Source organism: Pleuronectes platessa, chromosome 6 (assembly GCF_947347685.1).
Source record: "Pleuronectes platessa chromosome 6, fPlePla1.1, whole genome shotgun sequence".
Lineage (NCBI taxonomy): Eukaryota > Metazoa > Chordata > Actinopteri > Pleuronectiformes > Pleuronectidae > Pleuronectes > Pleuronectes platessa.
In genome coordinates, this window is record NC_070631.1 from 15683864 (window position 1) to 15708493 (window position 24630).

At 40.7% G+C, this 24630-nt stretch overlaps 1 protein-coding gene across 1 annotated transcript in view; it reads left to right on the forward strand.

Moving 5' to 3' along the window:
* The window catches only part of cntn3a.1 (contactin 3a, tandem duplicate 1), a 65366-nt gene that overhangs the window by 13317 nt on the left and 27419 nt on the right, over positions 1–24630 (forward strand). The window contains exons 4-8 of the mRNA XM_053425082.1: positions 6825–6920; positions 16736–16939; positions 17660–17762; positions 18110–18294; positions 21020–21159. Of these exons, the coding sequence (XP_053281057.1) occupies positions 6825–6920; positions 16736–16939; positions 17660–17762; positions 18110–18294; positions 21020–21159 (728 nt within the window). The remainder of the gene's footprint in view (positions 1–6824; positions 6921–16735; positions 16940–17659; positions 17763–18109; positions 18295–21019; positions 21160–24630) is intronic.

Here is a 24630-nt window from a genome sequence, read left to right on the forward strand (position 1 = left end):
TCAAAGCACCATTCAATCTTCAGCATGTTTAGGGCAAATCTGTGTCCTGGGCTGCTCAGGGGCTGTTGATCATATTCACATTTCCAATTAGTTTCCCAGTACTGACCTAAGCTGCATGTCACTGTGATTGGTTTCATCCATCGCCCGGGCCTGACCTGGAACCTGCGGCTTTTGTCAACGGATGAGAACAAGCATCGGTGCTGATATGTCATACATCTTATTTATTGCTCTTGGTTTAACTTAATTAAGTGTGCCGGGTGATTGAGCGGGTCTCAGGTCAAGGGAATAATTCATTGGAGGAGCAGCCTGTTATGAGTCAGTGGTGTCATTTGTAACGGACTCAGAGTGGCTCAATATGACACTAAGGGGCTCTTGTAATAACTTCATGAGACAAGAACCAGGTTAAGGACCATTAATGAAGGGAATACAAGGATCCACAATAACATCCATCTCCTAATCTTTTCAAATCTGAAGCCCCGGCTGCACTGGATGCACAAGCGTCTCATGTGCTCTCTCTGGCGCCCATTTTAACTGGTCAGAACAGCCACATGTCTCCTTCAAAGTAAAGAAATCCAGTGTGTTTCTGTTGACTGAATTCATTCTTTAGTTTTGACAATGTTTTTATTGTGAAATTTCTGCAAGACCAGAAGATGCACAGTGTAATACCATAGAATCCTGGTATTTAGTGAAGTACATAAACCAACTTTTTTTCAAGTAAATGGAGCAGTTTTAGAATCCTCACGTAGCAGCTCCGTATCAGGCAGATGGCAGACACGCTCCCCGTGTCAACAGCAGACGTATGCTAGACACAGCAGATCAGCTACGCAGCCGTCAAGCGCTCTACAAGCACCAAGTGCGGCCCGGGCATGAAAGCCTAGAACCAGAGCTTTTAGTCCCAACTGCAGAAAACAGATGCAGAACAGTGATTACAACATTGTGTTTTTTTTTATATTAAATAAAATATTCATTCTGATGAAGGACGGAAGATCAGTGTCTTAGATTTGTGCCAACATATAATGTCCTGCCTCTCACTTGTATTGCTTGAGTGTGCAGCCCCTCTATAAAAGTTGATGTAGCCTACATTTTAATCCCCTGAAAGATGGATGATATAACAGCTTCTGTTACCATCTGGTCGGGGCTTAAACCTCTAAACGTATAAAGGTTCCTGATCCTGTTGACAATACAGACTTAAATGTTTAAAAGGTTCTGCTCGCCTGCAGGGACCGCTGCAAGGAATAATCTAGTTGGTTATCAAACCAGATTGAGTTTCCTAATCTCCCAGGGATATTTTTTTAGCTGTAAGTGAAAGGATTTGCACCACTGCAAGATGCAACATCATACAGCAGATTGCAAAGGCCTGCATTATAAGCAGAGTGTATTGGATGTCTGATCTTGGAGAAGGAAACATGCTGCAGCCGAGATGCCGTGCTGCTTATAGAGCCACACAACACACACCGTGTTTAATGAAGGATGAAATTGCTGTATTTATGAAAGAAATGCAGGACGCAACTCCCTTGTATCTCGGTGCTCGTGCTTCCTCCTATCAAATTCAGCCCCGTAATTGCACCTCATTTGTATTTTTTCCTACTGGCTCCGGTCGAACCTAACTGCCTTATCTGTATAATTACTTTGCAAGATTTCTATCTCTTCTTTTTTTCTTCTCCGTCTCTCATTTCCATTAGCTTTGTGCTCTTACGCATTGATGTTTCCTCAGGTGAAAATTAAGTCTGTTTTCAGCTGAAATGCATCTGAGGAAGGGACAATAATGTTTCTCATCAGCGCTGGGATGCTAAGTGCTCAATCTGGGTCTGTAATCATCCGTCAGGGAGGAGGGCGGTGGACATCTCCTGAACGCTGCGCTTCACGGCGGCGGTGTAATTGTCAGGAGGGAGCAGCGGTCGGGCTGTGTAAGAATTAGGCCCCTTTGATGTTGATCACTGCTCAAATGTCATGTGTCACTCACTGTTAGGGCTTCACTGCGAGACGCCTCTCTGAGAACAGAGGAGGGAGAGGAGAGGGCAGGGAAGCTGACTGATGATTTTTATCATCATCAGTAATATTCATTGCAGTTTTTTCGTATATTCTTGCTTTAATGATAACAACTTGTTGATGGCAGCTTTTTGGTTTCATGGACTAGACTTGTACCTTTTGACGTATTCAATAAAGACTACAGACACGACATGTTAGCTATATTGGCTAGCTGTGAATGACTCTAAGTAACAAGTAAGTTCAAAGTTACTCACAAAATGTAGCTTTTCAGATGGGACCTCGCATAGATAACTGTGTCCACTACAGGATTTAGTAGAATAAGGTTAGTGGTTCTCACCTTTTGGTGGAGTAACTGCTATTTTCTTACTTTTGCAAGTTTCCTCACTGTTCCTAACGTGCAAAATGCATCCATGTTAGGTATTACTACTTACACTACTACTGCTGCTGCTGCTACTACACTACAAATGATAGCACCTCATTTGAACCTAGACCCCCAAAAGGTTTCATGTGCGCAGGGACAGCATGGTAAGACGATCTCCTAAGTAGAAATGCACTCAGTAGAGCACACACCTCCTCAAAGGCAGTCCCCTTAAATTCAATCAGGCTGCACCAAATTTATCTCACTCAGAGATTTTAGATTCCAAACATGTCTAACTCTTTTCAACAAGATCCATGGATTATTTCTGGGAAAACGTTGCACGCTATCTTACATTGTTAAAGAAAGTGAACAAAAAAATGTTTTTTCTCTGATCTATACCTCATGCTTCCATCAAGTTTCATGGAAATCGGTCCAGCTGTGTTTTTTGTATAATCTTGCTTACAAACAAACAAATCAACACACGGACTGGTATTTCTTGGTGGAGGTAAAAACAGCTCCATCAAAAGATATAAGGGATTTAAAAGTGAAACAAATCACATAACATAACTTTGTGAGAATCGATTTAGAATCTCCTTAAAACATAACTGCTTAACCACCTCCTGCCTTCGCACCCCACCTCTTACAGTTTCCTGCTTATTGAATTTTTGATAGATCGTAAGGCACTTTCACATTTGAAGTAATTGAGAAAAAGGTAGATGGTAAGGTGAAAGTTTTTTTTTTGAAAATGGTGGCATTAGTGAGTGAAGATAAAAAAAAGTCTAAATGATTCCAGGGCTCTTTCCTTATATTTCTACAACCCTTCCGTTAATCAGAAATCACATTAAAAAGGCCAAATTCCTTTTAGAGGCTCTGCTGGGCTAAGCTTCTGGTAAATTAACATTATGTAGAATTGAAGGTAGTGATGGGGAGATCCTTTATCAGATGTTAATTAGAGTTTGTGCAATTGTTTCTTTTACTTTCACATTGAATGTTATTCATGTTTAATTACTATTTTTATTTGTTAGTATGAAAAGCTCATAGTTTATAAATGTTTTACCCCGATCCTGCTATCGCTGCTCAGCTTACATCAGAAATACAAAATAACCCTTTTTTCATTAAGACAGAAGCTTAATGGAAGCAAATTAACCATAGTTGAAGAACTTCATATAAAGAAAGTTTTTTGAAGGTCTTTTTTTCCCTTTTGTCCAATGGCGAGGAGACAAATGTAACCACATCACAAATTGTTCTCAAGCTCAAACTCCGACAGAATGGCTTCAATTTCCCCTTTCCTGCAATCTCCTCTCATTCCCCACAATGGGCCACATTGGAGTAGCAAGTCCAAATAAATGCAAATTCACATCCAATTTCATGGATCTGAAAACACTCAAAATAGCCTGAACCCGGCCATGAAGAAGCACACGGAGGTGCAGAGCCATGATAGGCTTGATAAGATGATCCACAGGGTGCAGAACAGCCTGGGTTGTCAGGCATTGTTGGCTTTTAGTGTGTCTAGCTCATTTACGCCCCGCCATACTCCAAAGGAATATTAATCAGGAGAGCTTCACTCTCAGCGTGAGTTGAGCAGCTCGGGATATTTTCGACAATGTGAGCCTGCTTTGGTGGAAAAGAGTTCAATCTGAGTCTATGTGTCGTTTATAGTACCAGCTGACAGAACGGGTATAGGGACAAAATCACCCGAAGCAGGAGGAGATGTCTGGCCCGATATGTCTCATTACGGTAAAATGTTTGATTTGATGTGTGCCATTTTCCGACAGAGCCTTTAGCAGCTCCTCTCACACACACTTGTTTAGGGCGGATGACTGATGTCAGCGTTGTTTCGTAGCATTTTAAAGAAGAGAACCATGTTAGCATGCGCATCTGAATTACTTAAATCATATATTACATTACATAACATTTCATTTAGCTGACGCTTTTGTCCAAATATATAGTTTGTTTACATGATTTCAAAATAAACATAATTCAGATAGGAAATCATTTTGCCGTTCAAAACATATCCCAGCATTACCAGTTCAAAACTACATGAAAAATATCCTTCTTTCAGTAAAAAAGGTTATTTCACTGTTTGGTTTTCAAATATCCAATATTCTTCCCATATTTTAGCTATATATATATTTAACGTTTTTTTCTGACATATGTCATATATGTAGAAAATGTTATCTCACACACACATACACACACACACACACACACACACACACACACACACAAAGTTGGTTTTATTATAGTGTGCCATCTGCATCAAGCCTGAAATTGCTGTCCATAGCCCACTGTAGAGAGTGTGTGTTTCTGAACATTCATTGGCATGGCGACAGTGTGCAGAGTAATAACTTGAAACCACTTGATCAAACCTTTCAAAATCCATGCTCCAGTAACTGCATACTGGGATTTGAACCCTGCCAGAGCAGCTATATAGTTTAATAAGTCATCAAATATCTAGTTATCTCTCTTATTAAGCTCATACACTATGTGGGCAGAGGTACAAAAAAAAGCAGCTTATGAAAAGACATTCTCCTTTTTAGCCGACCTATTGTGACATAGCTCAAGCACTGGGCGAAAGGCAGTGTCACTCACAATGTCCATCACTTCAATTCAGATAGAAATGTTTATCGTCATGGGACATTTCCCAGATGATGTGTCATCATAGCAGGGTTACGCTTGTGGTTTTGAATGGAGATGGGCCTGTATGACGAGCTCCAACGAATTTGACCTACTCTGACATCAGTTCCCTAAATGTGCCTGATCTTTTTAATCAGCACTCATCATACCAATGAAACATTCCCTGGGAAAACAGTGAAAATGAAAAAAAAAAAAAAGTAGTTTAAGAAATTGAAAAACAAATTCCCTGGATCCACCCCATGATCCAGATCTACATCAAAGTTTAATGGGTTCCTCCTTCACCCATATTGCATCCTTCAAACAAGTATCATGAAAATCTATGAAGACATATTGTGTGTAATCTTGCTGACAAACAAACCAACCAACAAACAAACGTGTAGGGGTGAAAACATAACCACCTTGACGGAGGTAATGATGGCTCGATTCCATTCTGCTGCTATAGTTTAAATGTCCTATCGTTCCTGCTGGTTAACTATCATGCACAAATGGCTTTACTTCTATGGTTTTTTAGCTGTTGGTGTCAAAATCTTTAAATAAAGCAGATTAAAAATATGATTAAAATGTTGGATGTTAAGTCAAATTTATCTCTGTCTCTCTTGGATCGACAAAACCAGTGTATTTATAACTGTGAGCGATGGTCTTTACCAAGTATTGGATGTTAGGACAGAGCCAACGCTTAATTTGCTCGAATGGCAAGCAGGGAACCTTCAACAGCAACTTATTATCATTTCCCCAGTTGTGTGTTTTAATTTATACTGTGATTAACAACTTTAAAATGTGAAATTGCGTGAAGTCAGACTGGCACACACATAGCGTAAATATGGGATAGTGGTAAATTAATAGATTCCTCACATTTACTCTGGAGCTTCATCAGCTCTAGGGGGATTTAGAGATGTCTTGCTGAGGGAGCCTAACTGTGCCAAATCTGTTCATGCACAGAGAGGATGTTATTTTGTGTTAACCATGGATCATCCATAGATTAAGAATTGGCCACTGAGGCATTCACTCAATCTGTCGGCACCGAATATGAGATCTATTCATTAATTTGGGAAGTAAAGTAGGAGCTTCACGTAATTCGCTTGTGAGCAAAAGACAAAGAAGAGCTGTTTTCAATTGTGATGATGAAACGCTGTTTTGCTGGATGCTGTGTTCCATTGCTGACGGAGTCTGCAGAGATCGTGTACTTATGATTTAATATGCAGAGGGCCGCCCTGTTGTGCTTATACACCAGATCTGTCACTTTTGCATTCTCTCTCTCCCTCCGTTCTTGAATTCTGTCTTGATTATGTTGTTATACGGCAGCTGCACATTTGGCTGCGCTGCCTGCCGTATCTACAAGAGCCGCAGCAGGCGAGAAAAGCCAGAGTGTTCAAGGATCGCCGTCTCTATTCGCTTTCTCTCGGCAGGTTGTCAACAAGTAATCGGTCTCCATACAAATGATGTCTCAGTCTTAGTCATTTAATTGTTGCTGGTCTGTGTGCACTGGATGAAACACAGAAAGTGATAACAATGTGCAGTTCCAATTAAATTCACTCATGTGTGACTTATACTTGAGGAATTGCTTTTTGCTCCAGTCAGAAGTGGTCGGGACTTTATAGCACCACGTCTGCATTTATGCAAACATAGCACGAGTGGTTCATGAAAATATGCAAAAGTTCTGCATCACATGTCGCAGTTGAACTCTGGTCAGTGTGAAATTATTGAGCAGCCATAGATCTGACTTGTAGTGCATTTTTACCTCTGTACACAGCTCGCCATGTTTATTTTCTTTTCTGTTTGTTTACGGCTCTAGAAGGAATTGATTTTTTTCCTGTTATTGCTTTTGTGTTGTGGAAAACAGACTTGGAGAACTTCAAGACGCAGAGGAGAAGTCCAGTGAGGGTCCGCGAGGGTCAAGGAGTGGTTTTACTGTGTGGCCCGCCACCGCACTCTGGAGGTAAGTTGTATTTTTTATTCTCATGTGAAGATACTTACATTTGAATCTCCACCAGTTGTAGCTGCAGATCAGTTACACTCAGTTTTAGTGAAGAAGTCAGATCCTGCACACGAATTTAGACAAAGTGCAGTCTGATTCCCCATCTCGCTTGTTTATCTGGATGAAGGGGAAGTCGTGTTTTGTGCGCTCCCCCTCAGATCTCCTCGCTGTTTGTTTGTGTTGTTGAGATCAGTGGAGTGAGTCATTTTTACTTTGGGACACTCTGGCCTGTGAGCCTAATTTTCTGTGGGGGCGAAGGAAAACTTTGGCATGCAGAGTGGAGAGGCTGTCTGTGGCTGGGTCCCTGCCAGGCGGAGTAATGGAGCATCTCTCTGAAGGTGCTTTGTTTGCCTCAGATCAGCCCTTTGCTTGCCATGACATTATCAATGGGAGAAAGCATCCAGTGCTATTAACTTCTGCGCAGGGGTCTGAAGATTGGCTTCTTACTCTTCCAGTCAGCGAGGCTGAATGGAATTCACCAGTGTAACATACTGTCACGATTATTAAGCATCAGTCTTAAAGAGTATAGTGACTGTGTTTTTACTGTTATGTAAATGACACTCATTACACGATAAGATAACAGCAGCAGATGCAGCACATTCTCTCCAGGAAATGCAGATGTTCTGGTTTTGCGTCCACACCAGCGTCAGCCAGTGGCCGGGGGCATTTCGTTTTTTTAAGGTTGTTTGTACGTACTACCATGGTATGAATGCTCAACTGGATGATCAGTGTTTTTATATCAAAGGGTTCAGGTCGCTGGGACCTCACAAAACAAATTTTTTGCATTGTGAAGGTAACATCTGAGGAACACCTCGAGGAAACTGATTAGATTTGAGTGTTCAAAGGTCACAGTGGCCTCACAAAACATGTTTTGGCCTCATGAACGTGTTTTGGTGAAAAAGCTTCGAGAGAATACTCTCAGCTTTGGCACAAATGTTCACGTAGACTCACAGATTTACTAATTGGTTTCAGGTGGTCTGAGGTCGAAGGCCACGGCAGCTTAACAAAAACACTTATTCTGCCTCTTGAACACGATATCTCAAATCTGCCTTTAAGGAATATCTTCACATTTTGACCAGTTTCACCTGGACTTAAAGATTAAATGATTTTTTTCAAAGCTAGAAACTAGAATTCCTGCAATGGTTACCAGAGGCGTACAACCGCAGTGCAGTAAAAGTAGCTTATTATAATCTAACAACTTTTGGAGAACTTATTTAATGAAGTTTTTATTTTACTTTCATCTTGTTTGATTTTACTCAATTATGTTGCCAATTTCAGGGATTGCAAGCAAACTGAATCGTAATGAGTTTTATCTTTTATCTTACAGACAATTGTACAAAGCAACTTAATGTGTGATTTATGGATAAATGTAACATAAAGTGACAGCAAAGATTTCCATATAATTATATTGATTCCCATTGGATTGAAAGCAGTCTACTTTTATAATTGTGGAAAAGCAAAATACTTCTGCTTTGTTAAATAACAAAACAGTGTGCAACTGAGATTCAGTAACAAACAAAAAAACCTGCTTTGGCTGCTGGATGCTTTGCTGAATGTACAAACTGAGCGCAAACAAATTGGTGTCATTTTAGGTAAACTTTAGTCAACTAATTCGTGTTCCACTCCTGTGTGAAGCCACGCTGTTCAGCTGCTGCACAGAGAATATTATGAGGTGTTTGTTTGCAAACCCAACAGTGGGCTTATATTTGTAGTGCTTTGTTCTGTATATGTTATAATGAGACATCTCACCCTGTGTTGACAAGAAAAGCTGGAACAATGAGCCATATGCTTACATTTGGCAGCCTCATTGCGAGCCGGCTTTCTTTATATTGCAGACAAATCCACCGGCGCAAGGTGTCCAAATGCCAACACATGTTCGAACCTGCTCACAAAAAAACGAACAGCAGCATTGTCAGGATTGTTGGGCTGCACTATCTGTGTCACGCATTGTCCAAAAATATTGTGAAAACTCAGGGCACAGCAATTTAAATCCAATGGTTTATTCATTACTCACAGGGAAACAGCGCCAGTTCAGACAGGATGATGCACCAGATGCAAAAATCCTGTCTAGCTCCTTCCTAGAAGCATGATGAATTGTTTGTTGTGAAGGTGATCGTGTATTCACCGGGCTAATGTTTACGATTTGGAAGAGGAAGATTGCTTCCTCTTTATCGAGAACCATTGGCGAGGCGTGTAGGGTTCCCTGGACCACCGTTTGGGTGAGCCATCTTTTCAGTGACGGGCACAGAAATGACTTGACATTGACTGACTTCTCCTTGGCGAGATTACATGGGCTGAATTCTTGCTGGTGGATTGCACACAGCACATACATATTTGAAAGGCTGACAGAAAAAGAGGAGGAGGTAAACAAGCATTATTTATTTCCTTGGAAATATATTGATGTTGTTTAATGAGTCACCTTTAAATCACCTTTGAGTCAAGAATATAATCTGTATTGTTTAGATGTTTAATGAATGCCGAAGTCAGTGTAGGTCATACCAAATTTTTTATGGCTGTGCGGTATATATTGTAAGCAATATCGAAATGCTGCATATTATTCTTGCAGCATTATTCCGTCTGTCAGTTAGTGAGTTATTTATACACAGTGAAGGCACAGGTGTACGAAGCATGAATTTCAATATCTACAGGTGGTAAGTGTTTCTATTGAGAGAAGCTGATTTGTCATTTGTAATTTCATTTCGGGACTGAGTAAGAATCATCTCTGGATTTTTGGCAAACTGCGGCCAGAACATATAGATGTATGAATCAGGCCAAGATAACAGGTAAAGTTTACCAATTAAGTTAGAATCCTTAAAGACTTTCTCTCTAAATGTCCAAATATATCCCTATGGCCAAAAAGGTGACCAGAAGCATGCTTTTCTGTTTTATCCCAACAATGCATCATATTAAACATCACAAATTAACAGAAAACTGAGATACTCTCACCTCGCTGTCTTGCCAGATTAGTGTGTTCACCCCTGTATCACGTTTCTATAACTACTGATTGGAGCTGTAGAGGAATGAAACCCACGTCTATTACAGAGTCATTAGACCCGGGAGAGAATGTTGATTGCAGACAAAAATAAGACGATAAGAAATAGTGGGTGTTAGTGGGTTTCCTGACCAGGCGAAAAGGAGCATATGGTCACATATACAGGTTTTCACATGATGGGTACAAAAGAAAGTATTTTCTTGTTAGATTTGAGAGAGGTTTTATGACATACTTGAGCAAGGCCAAGAAAGGTTCGGACTTGAGGAACCTACTTATTCTCACATGTCCAAACTTCACAAATAATTCAGGAGGCTGCTCCTGAGCTCTGGAAAGCACTGGACGTGTTGAATGACCTTGTTCGCAGGTCGTGAATCTCGTAATGTGAACAGCTCACCTGCATTATGAAGCATAAAATCACATCTGATGATGAATCCTGTTTTATTTATATAACCATCAGGTGGGAGATTTACCTCTGTGAGAAGCTCTGCAGTGTTCCTGTCATTTAAAAACCTCACCTGCTAATCAAGTGAATCATCTCAGTCATTTCATTCTACCACACATTGTGTACTTTTCTTTCAGTTGCAGTTTATCTATTTATTTATTCATTTGAAATTTCACTGTTGAATTGTGTTGTTTTCCCTTTTAACTTCAACCGATGGTTTACCTAGCAGGGCTTCTACACTCGTTCTTGATTTACTCTCTTGCAATAAGGGAATTTGGGGACACATTGTCATATTGATGTAGATTAAAATGTACCCTGCTTCTTTATAAACTCATTTTCATAATATCCCCCAAGCTTCTGATGTTGGACCTTGTTTAGGAACTTCAACTGCTTTGTTGTTACTGCGTTCTTGCATATTTGACAAAATCTCGCTTCTCAAATGTTAATCGACATGGTTGGGTTAAAAAAAGTATTTTGAAATATAGTATCTGGGTCTTGATGTTCTTGTCTTTAGGGGAATGTTAATAGATTTATTTGAATAATTCATATTCTTGCATCTTGTCTGTCATTTGTTTCCAAAACTTAGCTCTGTTCATTTAGGCTGGAAACCCTGTGAGGGCTTCTCTGCAATGTGACACTGATCATTTGGGACGACAGTACCTCAGGGTTTGTTGTCAGTATCCTGCTCTGTGGCATCGCACCCGGCCCACATCCGTCACATTCAGTATCATACAAAGCCTTTACCTTTCTCTTAAAGACAAATGATAACAACATCCATACTTACATATAATCTAAAGCTGCATATTTTTTTCCATTTTCTAAGCTGTAGCTGAAACACAAACCTATAATACTATTTGTGCCACATGACGCACATAAACTCACACTGCCACTGGAGCAGATGCTTCCTCACATTAGATGAACATAATATTATATGATTTGAGATTTGATATCATTTATGTTTATTCACAATGGGTAGCAATTGTGTTTCCTGCTTGTGTCATCACTCGATTAGCTACAATTCTTCTCTGAGTTTTTCGGTTAGAAAGTAAAGAATGTAAAAGTTGGTTAATTTGTTCAGGCATATTGTGAGTTTGCCTGAGATCCAGGAAGGTACAGCCGTTGCAGGCAGGCTCAAGAAACGAATTTGCATGAAAAATAAGTTATATTTACACAGTGTTAGTTCGGAGTACGTGTCCTAGAGCAAGCATGGTTTCCCCTATGTATCCGGTATCCTTGCCCGATAACAGTAATTATGAAAATCATAACAACATCACATGCACACAGCTAGGGACAATGCTCTCTCTTCTAGACAACAACCAGATATATTGCAGATCTTAAATTTGTCTCAATCCAAAGCATAGACTGCACATAAACGTGGAAGACACCTCTCAACTTTCTCCCACTATCAAGATATGAGGTCAAAATATTCTGGGTACTTACGCCATCATCTTGCGCAGTTTATAATAATTTAGAGCCAGAGTTTGTGAGTGATCATGGGATGGACTAAACTTACTGGTAAAAATAGTACTTAGGTGTACATTAGTGTGATGAGAGCTGCCTCAAATGACAGAAAATATCGCTGAAAGCATAAATAGAAGAGAAAGTGTTTGGTAAATGACTCGTTTGACTGTAGATTTATTATCAGAAGGAATTAATGTAACTAACTCAACCCGTCTGTGTAGCTGTAACAATATGTCTTGCTATTCATAAACAAACAGCAGTAATTAGTGTTGGAGGTTAAAGATGGAGGTCTTGCTATTTTAACAAGCATGCTACAACGTTTACATGTGTCTTCACTCACTTTGTCACAAACATTAAAATGTTCGCATAATAATCCTCGACACGGCAGTGGAAATACATTGATATGTATATTGTGTGCATGATTAAGTTGTTAACACTACGTTGCATGTGTAGTAGCCAAACTGATCACTGATAAGTGGCAGTTTTATGAACGACTTTCAGATGCCTCGGATAAAAAGAGTCACATAATTTGTCTCTTTCCTCTTCATTTCCTCTTGGTAAGCTATTTTGACATAGAAATAAAACAAGACATAAAACAGAGATACATTATTCAAAGGAAACCGAGACACATTTTGTTCTGTAATGTTCTGAACTGATGAATAACACCAACAGTCAAATGCAATGCAAGAAATCTGCTATAACTTGAAATACAATGTCAACAATGATTGGGAACGGGCGAACGGTGAGTAATTGCAAATGTTGTTCAAATCCGTTGAAACTAGGTCAGCTTGCTTCCCTGCCTCCTCCCATCGAATACACGCAGCCGGAGCCTGCTGTTGTCCAGGGGTCCAGTAATGTACAGACTGCTTTTATCTACATCAGCAGCCCCCTCCGTGCCCTCGCGTTGTGATGGATCACGGCTGGTTCTCTGGAGACATAGCGCAGAGTTCACGGTGATCCATTTTCCGGCAATATTTTCGGCAGCTGTCACCCTAGATAATGCCTATTGATGGAGATGTTGAGGACGTTGGGATGTACATTAGGATGAATCATATCCAATTTTCCAACACTTTTGCTGCTAGAAAAGGCTGCTCTGACCATATCATCTGCGATAATGATGCATCCATCTAGATTTAGTTATATGCTCACATTTATACAAGCACAGTGACATTTTCTTTTCTTGTTGCGCCCTGTGTTTCGAATACAAATATGAATGGATGCACTCTGCCTGTTCACTTTAGAAAGAAAGAAAACGGAGAATACAATGTCAGATGTTTTTCGAGTTACTACCAATTTAAGTCGCTTTTTGGAAGAAAGCATTTTGAACTCCAGCTGTGGCTGTGTAGTCAAATGTAGTTTGGTTTAAAATTGAATTAGGTGTAGTGGAGAAATATTGCTGCATATTTTCCGGACATAATGCAAAATATTTATGAAGATCTTGGTAAATGTTAAATCCGTTCAAGTAAATTATATGGATGTGACAAATGCATGAATACGCTTAGACAAATAATTGAATGCTGATTTTTATTTACAGCCACATGACTGTATTTTTGCACATTTGAAACAAATACAAATCCTGACTGGCATTTAAATAGTGTGGCGAATTGAGAAACATGCTACCATAAAAGGGTGACAGGACACAATTGATGCTCAGCACAATGCAGCCTTAGACGAGGATCTGCCTCATCTCCCCCTTAAAGGATTTCAATATCCCATGCATGATTCAGGAAGCCATTATTTCATTTTAACGATGCCTCAGAACCCTCAAGACAGCTGCAGGAAGTAGTTTGGTACGGCCGGGATGCTCTAAAACTGTACGGCAGTTTGGAGTTGCACTTAGAGAATGACCAAAATATTGCCAATTATCCAAGAGGAGTCCCAGCAGGGATCACTGACTGTGCTGTCCCATATTTGCATCGGACGTGGGAATGTGTCGTCTTGTGCTTTGAGACGGTCAGAATGACTGTGGCTCATCCGAGACGTAATACACCCTGACCTCCTTTCGCTAATGGAAACGGGCCTTTTAGATTTACTCAAGGCTGAAATCACTTTGTTCTCTCTATCTAGTGTGCATCTACCCCAAAAACAGAGGCTACTCACTGGCCAGGCACTACGCACATAGCTTGCAGGGATTTCTCCCATGTGCGCGACCTAAGCCATTTCACAGAGTGCACTTGTTGCGTGTCGTGAATACAGATAGGTGGCCCTGGTTAATAGCTCTCACTGTTCAGGCAGCACACTTTACGAGTTCAGACTTTAACACAAGTTGTGCATGTACTTTTCTTTGATTCAGTACGCACTTGTGCAAAGCCCCCCGCTCTGGATTCAGTCTGTCCTTGGCCTGTCATGTTCCATTTCTCTTTCCTCTTCTCAGATCATTAAGCGGGAATGGATGCTGCCTGTTCATTATACACAGGCTAAATGGAACCAAAATGAAAATCTGCCACTCACTGTCACTCATGATCGCATTATTCCATTACCGCGCATCTGCAGGAGCCTCTCAAGTCAAACCATCAAGTACGACCAATGGTGCTTTGCACTTACTATTTCCTGCTTCCTGTTTCTCTCCATTAATCTTGAACCAACCAATCGGTGACCTCTTATTTGTTGTTGCTCCAGACTGTTGTGGCCTGCACCTTTGGAAGGTATTGTTTCAAAGCAGACATTAAATATAGATATGTTTGTCAGGATGAGAGCTAGGATGTATTATTTAGAGGAGGAGACAATATTACAGCTGTTCCCTGTGTGGGTCAGATGGATCAAACCAGGACATTTGGGTTGGTACAAGTCACACAGGTTAGGACAAAGTTCATGGCAAGAGATGCTTGTTGAAACTGACTCTATGGAGGTTATCAAGGTGTTGGTTCACCATTTTAATGTGCTGCTGAAATATAAAGCTAACAGCTTGACATGAAGACTGGAAACAGAGGAAAATACTTGGACTGGCTCTGTACAATCTTTAAAAAAATATTATTTCCCTTGAGCTTTTTGTATGGATTAAATTGAATCATGTGTTTTTAACATGTATCTCACTTGTTAAACAAAGACAATATAATAGGTTCGCTTTAGGGCTGCTTTTAGGCAGATGGCGGAGCTCATGCAAGTGTACGTCCCCTTTCAAATCTCTGTAGGGACAGTCTCCCATCTGTACGTCCCTGTTCCCCTCATGTGTGTATTTACTGTACCGACATAAGAGGGGTATTGACTTGACTCTTGGCAACAAAGTGAAAAATCTTGCTTTTCAAAATGCAAATCTAGTTCTTTCATGCAACAGCAAATCTATCAATAACTACAAACTGTAAGCGTGCATATGAAACTCAAAGTAAACTGAGAGAGAAAGGTGGGACTGCACGATGTGGTCAAGGTTTCAATCTCGTGTTGTGTTCGTGGGATGATCCCAAGGTCAGTTTTTCCTTCACAGATCCAACCCACATAGCAAAAATACCTCCCACTCTGCACTACTCTGTGAAAAGGCACATACTCACATGCACATCACTCATTCTCAGGATTCTATCTCATGGGATGATTTGCAAGGTTTGCAGTAATATGTCAAAGCCCACACATCCTCTAGTCCCCTAAAGAGCAGAAGGGAAGAATCCTGAGTCAGTGGGTGAGTGTCCGACTCACGTCTCAATTATTCCCAGTGCCGTAGTGCAGAGTCATTGCTTAGAGAAGTTTTTACCGACAGCCAAGATTGCTTTTGGGACAGGGATGCAATATGGTCCAGAGCAATCTATCCCGTGTCATTATGTCATAACACCATCATTCGTTTTTATAATGTTGCTGATGGTTAGTGCAAAGCTTCTCTGACTGCACTCCATTTGGTTGATAGTACAGGGAGTCTTTCACAGAAACTTCTTATCATGAATGATTAATAGTAGACTAGGTGGTACCATGCTGAATAACATGATCTGTAATACAATGGTTTTATTAGACATTATACAGGGTTTTTATGCAGGAGCTGCAGCTTCAGTGTTGATTTAAGGCCCTTTGCTGCCACAGGACAGCCACACAGGGAAATGCTTGTTGTTTTGTTTTTTATGTTCAACCACTGTCTTTGTGTTCAAGTCATAAATGCTGAGAAGAGTTTTGAACAAAGAAGGTATTTAAAATGAGATGTAATCAGACAGGGAGTAATTTGATGATACAATTACCGACTTATTGTACCTTACCTTTTACCTGACAATCAGAGAGATGTACTCACACATTCCTGGTAGATAACTTTGTAGTGTGACCTCATGATGATCACTGTCAGTCTTTCCCTCCTTTATAATCCTCAATCCCTTTATGATTAACTGCTGTGCAGTGTTTTGGTTCTGTCTCAGTATCTGTCCTCACCAATGCAGGCTCCCATGGTCTTGAAGATATAATATCTTCATTAAAATGTCAAAAAAGCATTTAGACTTATGTACTTATTTTGTTTATTGTGGAGACAGTATGAAAAACACTGCTGGCCAGTTTGCTCGTTGACCGTTTATTATCTTCAACGTTTCCAGTGATCACAATAATTTGACTCTGTTCGCTGCATAACATGAATACAACTTTAATTTACTAACTCATCCGTGAAGAATAAATAAATAGAATCTGATGCCTTGTGAATTTCCAGGTAGATTTAGTTTGGTCAGTGGTGGTGAGGAAAACAACTTCCATGATTTAACACTTCTTCACGACCTCATCAAAGTTCAGAAGAACTCTAGTGGCCAAAGTTGAATATCCAATATTGTACATAAGGTTGTAATTGGACATTCAACCTTCAAGACAAGCGTAAATATCCACTTCCTTGAAAAGGCCCACATGGACGTAGATTATGTATTAATGCAGTGTGTTTTTTTAATTTCACCCTACATGTCTCACATCCTTCATCCCTGACTTTGTTCGCAGAGCTTACCTTCACATGGATTTTCAACGAGTACCCATCGTTTATCATCCAGGACACGCGGCGATTTGTGTCCCAGAAGACCGGCAACCTCTACATCGCCAAAGTGGAGCCGTCTGATGTGGGCAACTACACATGTGTAGTCACCAACACAGTCACCAAGAGCAGCGTGCAAGGACCGCCAACCCCCCTAGTGCTGCGGGTAGATGGTATGAAAACACAACGCTTACTGAACACAAGATTTAGTGCTGTCACAATTGAAATTGGAGCAAGTTAATTAACTTAAGTTAGCTGTAGCCTGAAAGGTGATCATGTATTTTTCTCGTTAAATGTTTACAGCAACCTTCATTTTCAGTCATTTCAGTGAATATTCTGCAAAATGTAGTTGTTCACTGTCTGGTGGTGTTGAAAAATTGAATCTTGAGATTGTACGGACTGCCGCTGAAAGAAGACTGCCTTTGCTGCTCAGTATGCCCAACAGAGCCGGGAGTCTCTTGGTTAAACTGTCTGGCTGATCAAATCATCCAAAGTTTTTTCTTTGAAGTTGACTTTTATCCAGCTGACTGGTTTGGAAAAAGAGGACTGGTGTCAGGCAACAAGCAGCTGTATCATTTCATCTTCTTTTTCTTTTCATGTTGAAACAAGTTAATTAATCTTGGTATATGTTTGAAACCAAGTACTCCACCTCTATAGTAAAATGTATCGATTGTATTATTACAAGTCCGGTGGTGAGAACAGTCCCCTGTAGAGACTCTCTCCCTGAGCCTCTGGTCACAAAAAAAAGCAAAAAAACAAGGCATTCAAAGAGATCACCTAAACTTTGTTTTGATTTTATTTCTCTTTGACCTTTTCGGGCCTTAAAATGAAAAAAAAATTATCCCTTTAACTCAACTCTGTGACATTAACTTTGTTTCTTTTCGTAACTCCAGGTGTGATGGGTGAATATGAGCCGAAGATCGAAGTTCAGTTCCCTGAAGTCGTCCCCGTTGCGAAGAGCTCAACTGTCAAACTTGAATGCTTTGCACTTGGAAAGTATGTCCCACTGAGTATTATAATGCCACAGTCATAACTATGCTATCATTTGTTTACTGCACCAATCTCAGCTGCATGGTAATGTGTGGAGACCCTTGTGAAGTGATTTTGAGAATGGCAGATTTCACAGTTTAATGATTCCTTCAGGTTCTGAACACACAGAGAAGAAACAATCACCAGTCTCACATTCATTTCACATTGACGTGCTTTATCAGTGTCCCCCAATATTCCCTTGTGTAATTTCCTGCATGTGTTTTCAATTAAGCTATATCATTAGATAAAACGATCATCAGGAGTATTTTTCATTTCATGGCCTCGCTCTTTGTGTTTTATCTTTGTATCTTTAGCCCGGTGCCAACCATCAGCTGGAGAAGAGTGGATGGAGCCTCTTTTGGCAGGAAGGTGGACATTAATAAAGCCAGCGGCGTTTTAGAGATCCCTTACTTCCAGCAGGAGGATGCCGGTATATACGAATGTGTCGCTGAAAACAGCAGAGGAAGAAACTCGGTTAAAGGGAAACTGTCTTTCTACGGTGAGTAGGCGGATGGTTTTCGATGACTTTGATTCCAAAAGTTATGTTATTCTCACGTCTTTTCTCAGGAACAAGCAAACTTTCTTACAACTTCTACATTTATAGACCTCTTTCAAATCTTCTACCCGTTGATTCATAGCCTCAAAGGTTCACTTCGACCTTGCCTGATCAAAAATCTTACAGAATGTAAGGTTGGCTTTGATGTGAGACTAACAAAAAGTTTTATTTGTTGTCATGCAATCTGTAGCTTTTATTAGAACTCATATATAACGGCATCATACATTGGAATGTGTGGAATGTGGTAGTAAATTAAGCTATTAACAGTAGTTCATTTCTGACAAGCTCTTGTTTTGTGCCAGCGGCTAACAGGGGCCGTGGTGCACAACGATTTATACCACCTTTCAGGGAGCGGTGATTTTTCCGTCACCAACACTGGACTTATGGCCCATATTCTGAGTAGCTTTTAATGGCCCTTGATGAAGGATTTTTTATGGTTTCTCTCTCCATTATTTTGCAGTTTATGCATCGATGGTGTCCGCCCACAAGGCCCTGTAGGGATGTGCTAGACTGAAATCATCAAATCCAGATTTTTCTTTCCTGTGAAGAAGGATGCCTTTGATATGATAATGCAGGGTTTTTTCAGCACCTGTGGGTAAAGATGAAATGCTCACAGAACCTGTAGGTAGGCTGGGGATTAAGCATGCTTAACTTTAAAGAGGAGTGTTCATAAAACGGCATTCAGACTGGATCTTGATTAGCTAAGGATCTAAAAGCTGGTATATGCTCATGTCATGGTCATTTGGTCAATAAGCTCATGATGTTTAAACTTGGACCTATCTCTGTCTTTGCACCATGTTGCATGGCTCCTATAATGCCCTATCTCCACTGTAGCTGTGTGGAAGTCATGTTTCCCCTTGTAAGATTTAAGTCTCCTCTTATCACAAAGGCTCACAGACTGGCCGGCCGCCAGCAAGGTGATAAAAATCTGTAATCTCATTTTAAACTCTCATAGACAGGCGTTTGTGGGACATCCATCAACTATATGGAAGAATAGGGGAATCAATATTGGGATTTGGTGTTTGCAACACCCTACCCAAGCGGACAGGGGAACAATAAGGGGTGACTTCTCTTTCGATTCCCCACTTAATTGTCCTTCTGTGGTTCCAGGGGATATGAAATCAGATCATGGTTTGGCAGTTGACTGCATTTGAATGGGCTCGCACACGATTAGATCGACTTTGCATAGAAAATGCTTGTGTCATGTTTGCGTTTCCGTTATCTCTGATGTTCTCATTTGTAATATTGTTAACAGGATGTCATGAGCTATTTGTTTCTGTATAGCAACAGACCTTAAACTGGGGAGGGGGCACTGAGGCATGGGGGGGTATGATTTATGTTGTTTGCTGTTGTTAGCTGAGACTATCTCGCTGACCTTTATCTCACAAAAATTCAATTGCATCCTTATTTATTAGTTGCACACTATTGTAAGAAATAGGGGTGGATGCAATTTTGAATGTACATGAACAAAATATGTTTATTACACAATTTATTTTGAGAAAAGTATGCAAAGAGGGCATGTTTTAATTTTTTTATATATTTTTTTTTACACTCCTCTAATCGTTTTACACTAAATCATCGTTTCTTCTCATCAATTAAACTGGATGCATGCAGCGCTGTTACCAAAGATAGGAAATAGAAAGAAAAACGCTTCAGTTTGTTGTCATCTTTACATTTCGTTATTTTGCCTGTTAAGTTGTTTGGCACACAGGTTTAAAACTCCAACTGTTTTGGAAAGGATATGATAGTCAGTGTCCCTCCAAAACAAGCCCCCTGAGGTTCTCTGAGTATATTATGACTGATTTAAACAGATTCACACACAACACTCGTAACCACATTATGCCCTAGTGATAGTAGAGACGGTATTTTGTATTGAAAACCCTTAAGTCCCTGTGTGGGGATGAGTATTTGCTCTGCTAAACGGCCCATGACACTGGTTGTACCAGAGAGACTGATCTAGCTTTACTATCATGATCCTGGAAAATGAGGCTATTTCAATTAGGAGATATTAATTGTATTGTATTATTAAAGTTATTACAATATCAAAGTAACACAGCTCTTAAATACCTTGTTCCCCCTGACCCTGGCAGGGCGTCCTCTATTTATATGGGTGCTTCACAAGGGCCATAAATCTTCTTACACTGTCTCCAGAGATAAGGTGCTAGTCATTTGTATGACAGCAGGAGCAGGATCATAAATACTGAGGCCGTTTCCATGGATTTCTGATGTTTCAAAAGATCATTCATTTAAAAAAGGAATGTAATTAACTACATTGGTAAAAAGATTATAACTTATTCAGTGTCAGGATAACACAAATGTTACTGTTAGTTAATTCAAGTTCTTGTAAAAGATCTGCATCATTATTCTGTAGCTGATTAAAGCAAATATAAATCTTATCTTTTAGCCTTTGACCTCACCGCGAACAGTGTTAACAGTGTCAAACATTCACTTTTGAGCCGTCCTCATTTAAACCTCATACAGAGTGTTAAGTAGAGGTCAGAGTGGGTTAAATGGAAGTGGATTTATTAATGTGCCCTTGGATGCTTCTTTAATGAAGTAATTGCCTGCTTGGTCGGCTCATTGATTTATTGTGAATGTACTTCACAGTGGCAATGTGCAAGCAGTTGTGTTGCATTCAATTTACAGTATGTGGTTTGTGACCTCTCAGCTGCACCTCACTTGACCGAGAAGCCTCAGGATGTTCAGAAGACCATAGATGACACTCTGGTGTGGGAGTGTAAAGCCAGCGCCAAGCCCAAGCCTTCGTACCGCTGGCTGAAGAACGGAGAGCCCCTGGACCCCATGGAGGTAAGAGATTGTTCTTAAATTGTGTTTTTTGTTAACACAATATTGATTTCTCAATTCCCCTGCACTATAGTAGGCTGGATCCTCACCCCCAACTTTTCAATTAAAAGAAAAACTCCATCCATCCGTCAATACTGCTTATCATTTGAGGGTCGTGGGGGAAACAGCCAATCCAGCTTGGGTGGGAGGTGGAGTATCTCAGGGCCAACGTGCACAGACACACAACTGTTCTCACTCACGTTCACACCTACAGTCAATTTAGAGTCTCCATTTTATCTGACTCCAATCTGCATGTGGATGTACTGAGGGAGCAAACTATAGGAGAAACCTTCTTTGTATGAGACAACAGTGCAAACCACCGAGCAACAAATTAAACAAATAAGAAACATGAGATCATCTGTGGTGATTTGCGCTCTGCAACACCTTTTTTACAACAGAATGCTGAAAGTTGGAATGCTCAACTTAACAGGCTTTCATCTGAATGGTAATGTGTCAATATTTCTTTGTTAATACGACAGCAGTTCAGTCAGTGGGAATAAGTACGTGTTACCACAATGTTTCCTGCATCCATTAGTCTCAGAGGTTCACGCTAGAGGGGTGGCTGTGGCTAAGGGGGTTCGATCCCAGTCTTAACCATTTACATACTGAAGTGTCCTTGGGCAAGATACTGAACCCCTAATTGCCATGTATAGAGAAAGTGCTGCCCATCGATGCATGGTATGAATGTGTGTGTGTGAATGGGTGATAAACTTTACTGTAAAGCGCTTTGAGTGGCCATCAAGACTAGAAAAGCGCTATATAAATACAGACCCTTTAGATAGTTACACTGATAGATTGATTGCCATCAGTTTAATTATTTGTAGTCAAAAGGGAGTGTAAGAAAAGGAAGCAGGGAAAGAGAGAGGGATGACATATAGTTAAGGACTCTGGCTGGATTCGAATGGTTCCAACTCATAGGCTCGTACTTGGCAAGAACAGGCCACCTTGAAATGGCTGAATTTGCTTGGGACTTAATTTGGCATCCAAAGTGTGTGTGTAAGTGCGTGTGTGTATGTATGTGTGTGAGTGTACAGGGTTTTATGTGTTTTGCAAGGAAGCCAAAGTGATGCCATTTTCTGCCTGTCATCAACCAGGGACTCAACAATTCAGCACTCAATCTCCCCTATCTGCTACTCTCAATTTTGTCATTAAGTCCCTTCTCTCTGGGGAGGGCGACAAAAAAGCCTTATCATCCAAAATACGTTTCACATTTAGGCAATTTGCCTCATTTTGTGTTATTGTGCTGCTGGAGTTTGGTGCTCTTTCTGCCTTACTCCAGCGCATCACATTTGCTGATAGTGTCACTATTTGGATTGGGTAACGAGCCCAAGATTGGCCTGCTGTTTTGTTGTCTTTTTGGCTGGGGGGGGGGGGGGGTGTTGGTATAGTTTTGTCTAACTTGGATTGAGGGCTGCGAACTTACATTAGAGAGCTAAATGTTGGTGCGCTCACAATGAAAAAGATTATAAAGTTTTGCCATCAAAATTGGTAGCTATTTATGACAGAGGATTATCAGCAAATTCTGCATGTGGAGCGAATAAAAGTGTAATCCGTACAAATGGTCATCGTCTACTTTTCTGGGCTCTGGTATTTTGTGAAAATTGAAAGATTGTCAAAGGTCATTTCCTCTGTTTGCCACAAATCCTTAACCACAGGAAACCCTTATCGCTCCTACAGTGCATCTCCATTATTGGGGCGTAAATGCAGTGACAGAGCAGCTGATATTGTTTTTAGTCTTGGAGACAACTTCTAGTTTGTGAGGTAATATCAATATCCGGTCCAAACCTTCAAGTCTCAAGCAAACGCTGATGTCAGAACCTGTGAATTTACTCATATCACTCATAATTTTTAAGTGAATCATGAATTAGTTTTTTGTTTGTTTTTTTCCAGCGAGGAGGAGCACACAAGACTTGTTAATCAACTTAATTTTGGTCTTCACGGTTATTTCTGCGGCGATGCCAAGCAACATTTAGCTTGCTAACGTTAGCATACACTGGCAAAACATCTTTTGCTTCGTGTTTAATCTATTTCTCCATCCGAGATCCACAGTTACAGCACTGCAGCCTCTTAAAATCACATATACAATCAGAAACGTTAATAGGCGTTTAGTTAAGATTAAAGAAAGGCTGAGGTCAGAGATGGGTGTGGTCTGACCCTTGAGTACCGTCCTCTTCACGAAATGTTCCTGATGATGTAATAATGACTCCACTGAATACTCATGAGTCGGAACGTCAACATGTTCTCGGGCATCGTGACTGGCGTGATCCCATCGCACGATAGTCGCTAGATTATAAATAACGTTGAAATAAAAATCCTGTGGCAGGTGGCCAAGGTAACCTATTCTCCGTACATGTGGCTATATTAATGAGATGGGGTGTTACCATTTTCAAAATGCCACCGTCAACTGCGGCAACAGTAAATCAATTTCCAAATCCAAAGGTCAGCAGTGTAGAGAGAGAGAGAGAGGGAGAGAGGAGGACCAAAGGGGCTATTTGTTATTCCTCATTAGAATGGATCAGTCCTCCTCTCCCTCCCTCTCTCTCTCTTTATCTCAGCATCTCTGGTGCACTCTTTCTCTTTCTTATTCTCTCTTTTAAGCTTTTTCTCCCTCCCTCCCACTTCTTTCCCTGTCTCACTCTCTCTCTCTCTCCACCTCATTTTGGGCCGCCTCCAAGGGAATTAAATGGCACAGAGGAGGGCTGTCACTTCAAAATGTCACCCAACTGAAACAAGGACCTGCTCTCACTTGTATTTTTCCACTTCAACAACAGCTCCCTCTTTAGCTACATACGTGAGTGTGTTTTTGAGATTTTTCTACCTTCAACAGCTAGGGACCTGCCTTCTGAAGGAGGTACTGTGTCCCGTGATCTTCCTTTTCAAAGCTCAACTGTGCTGGTATCAGAGAACAGCCAAACATAATTAATGATGGCCATAAAGCAGACGAATGCAGTCATTTGTCTCTGCTGCTAAAGAGATTGTGATAGAGCCACCACGGAGTCTCTGAGGGTTTTTTAATAGGGCAATGGGTACAGAGTAGTGTGGCAGCAACCCATGCACTTACACAGATCTCTTTCGTCTCGCATCCCCCTGGGCGCTTGCACCGTGTAACCTAAAAGGACCATCTATTATCTATTCAAAGTTGCTATGGCTCACCCTCTCTCTGTTGCTCCCTCCCTCCATCCCGCCCCTACTCCTTCTCTCTTTCTTTCTGGTCCTCTCCCTGTATCCTCTTTTCCCCTTAAACACACAAGTAAGCATCCAGTCCTGGCCGAAAAGCCACAGACTTGTGTTCCACTAGCACACTACTGCATCCATCCAAGCCCACAGCTCCCTTTGGCGGTGGCTCTAGCGCCAGGTCAGCTTTGTGTCCGTCATGAAAGAGCCCCTTTTGAAGATCCTCAGCAGTATCACTGACTAATGTTAAGGGACAGTCCT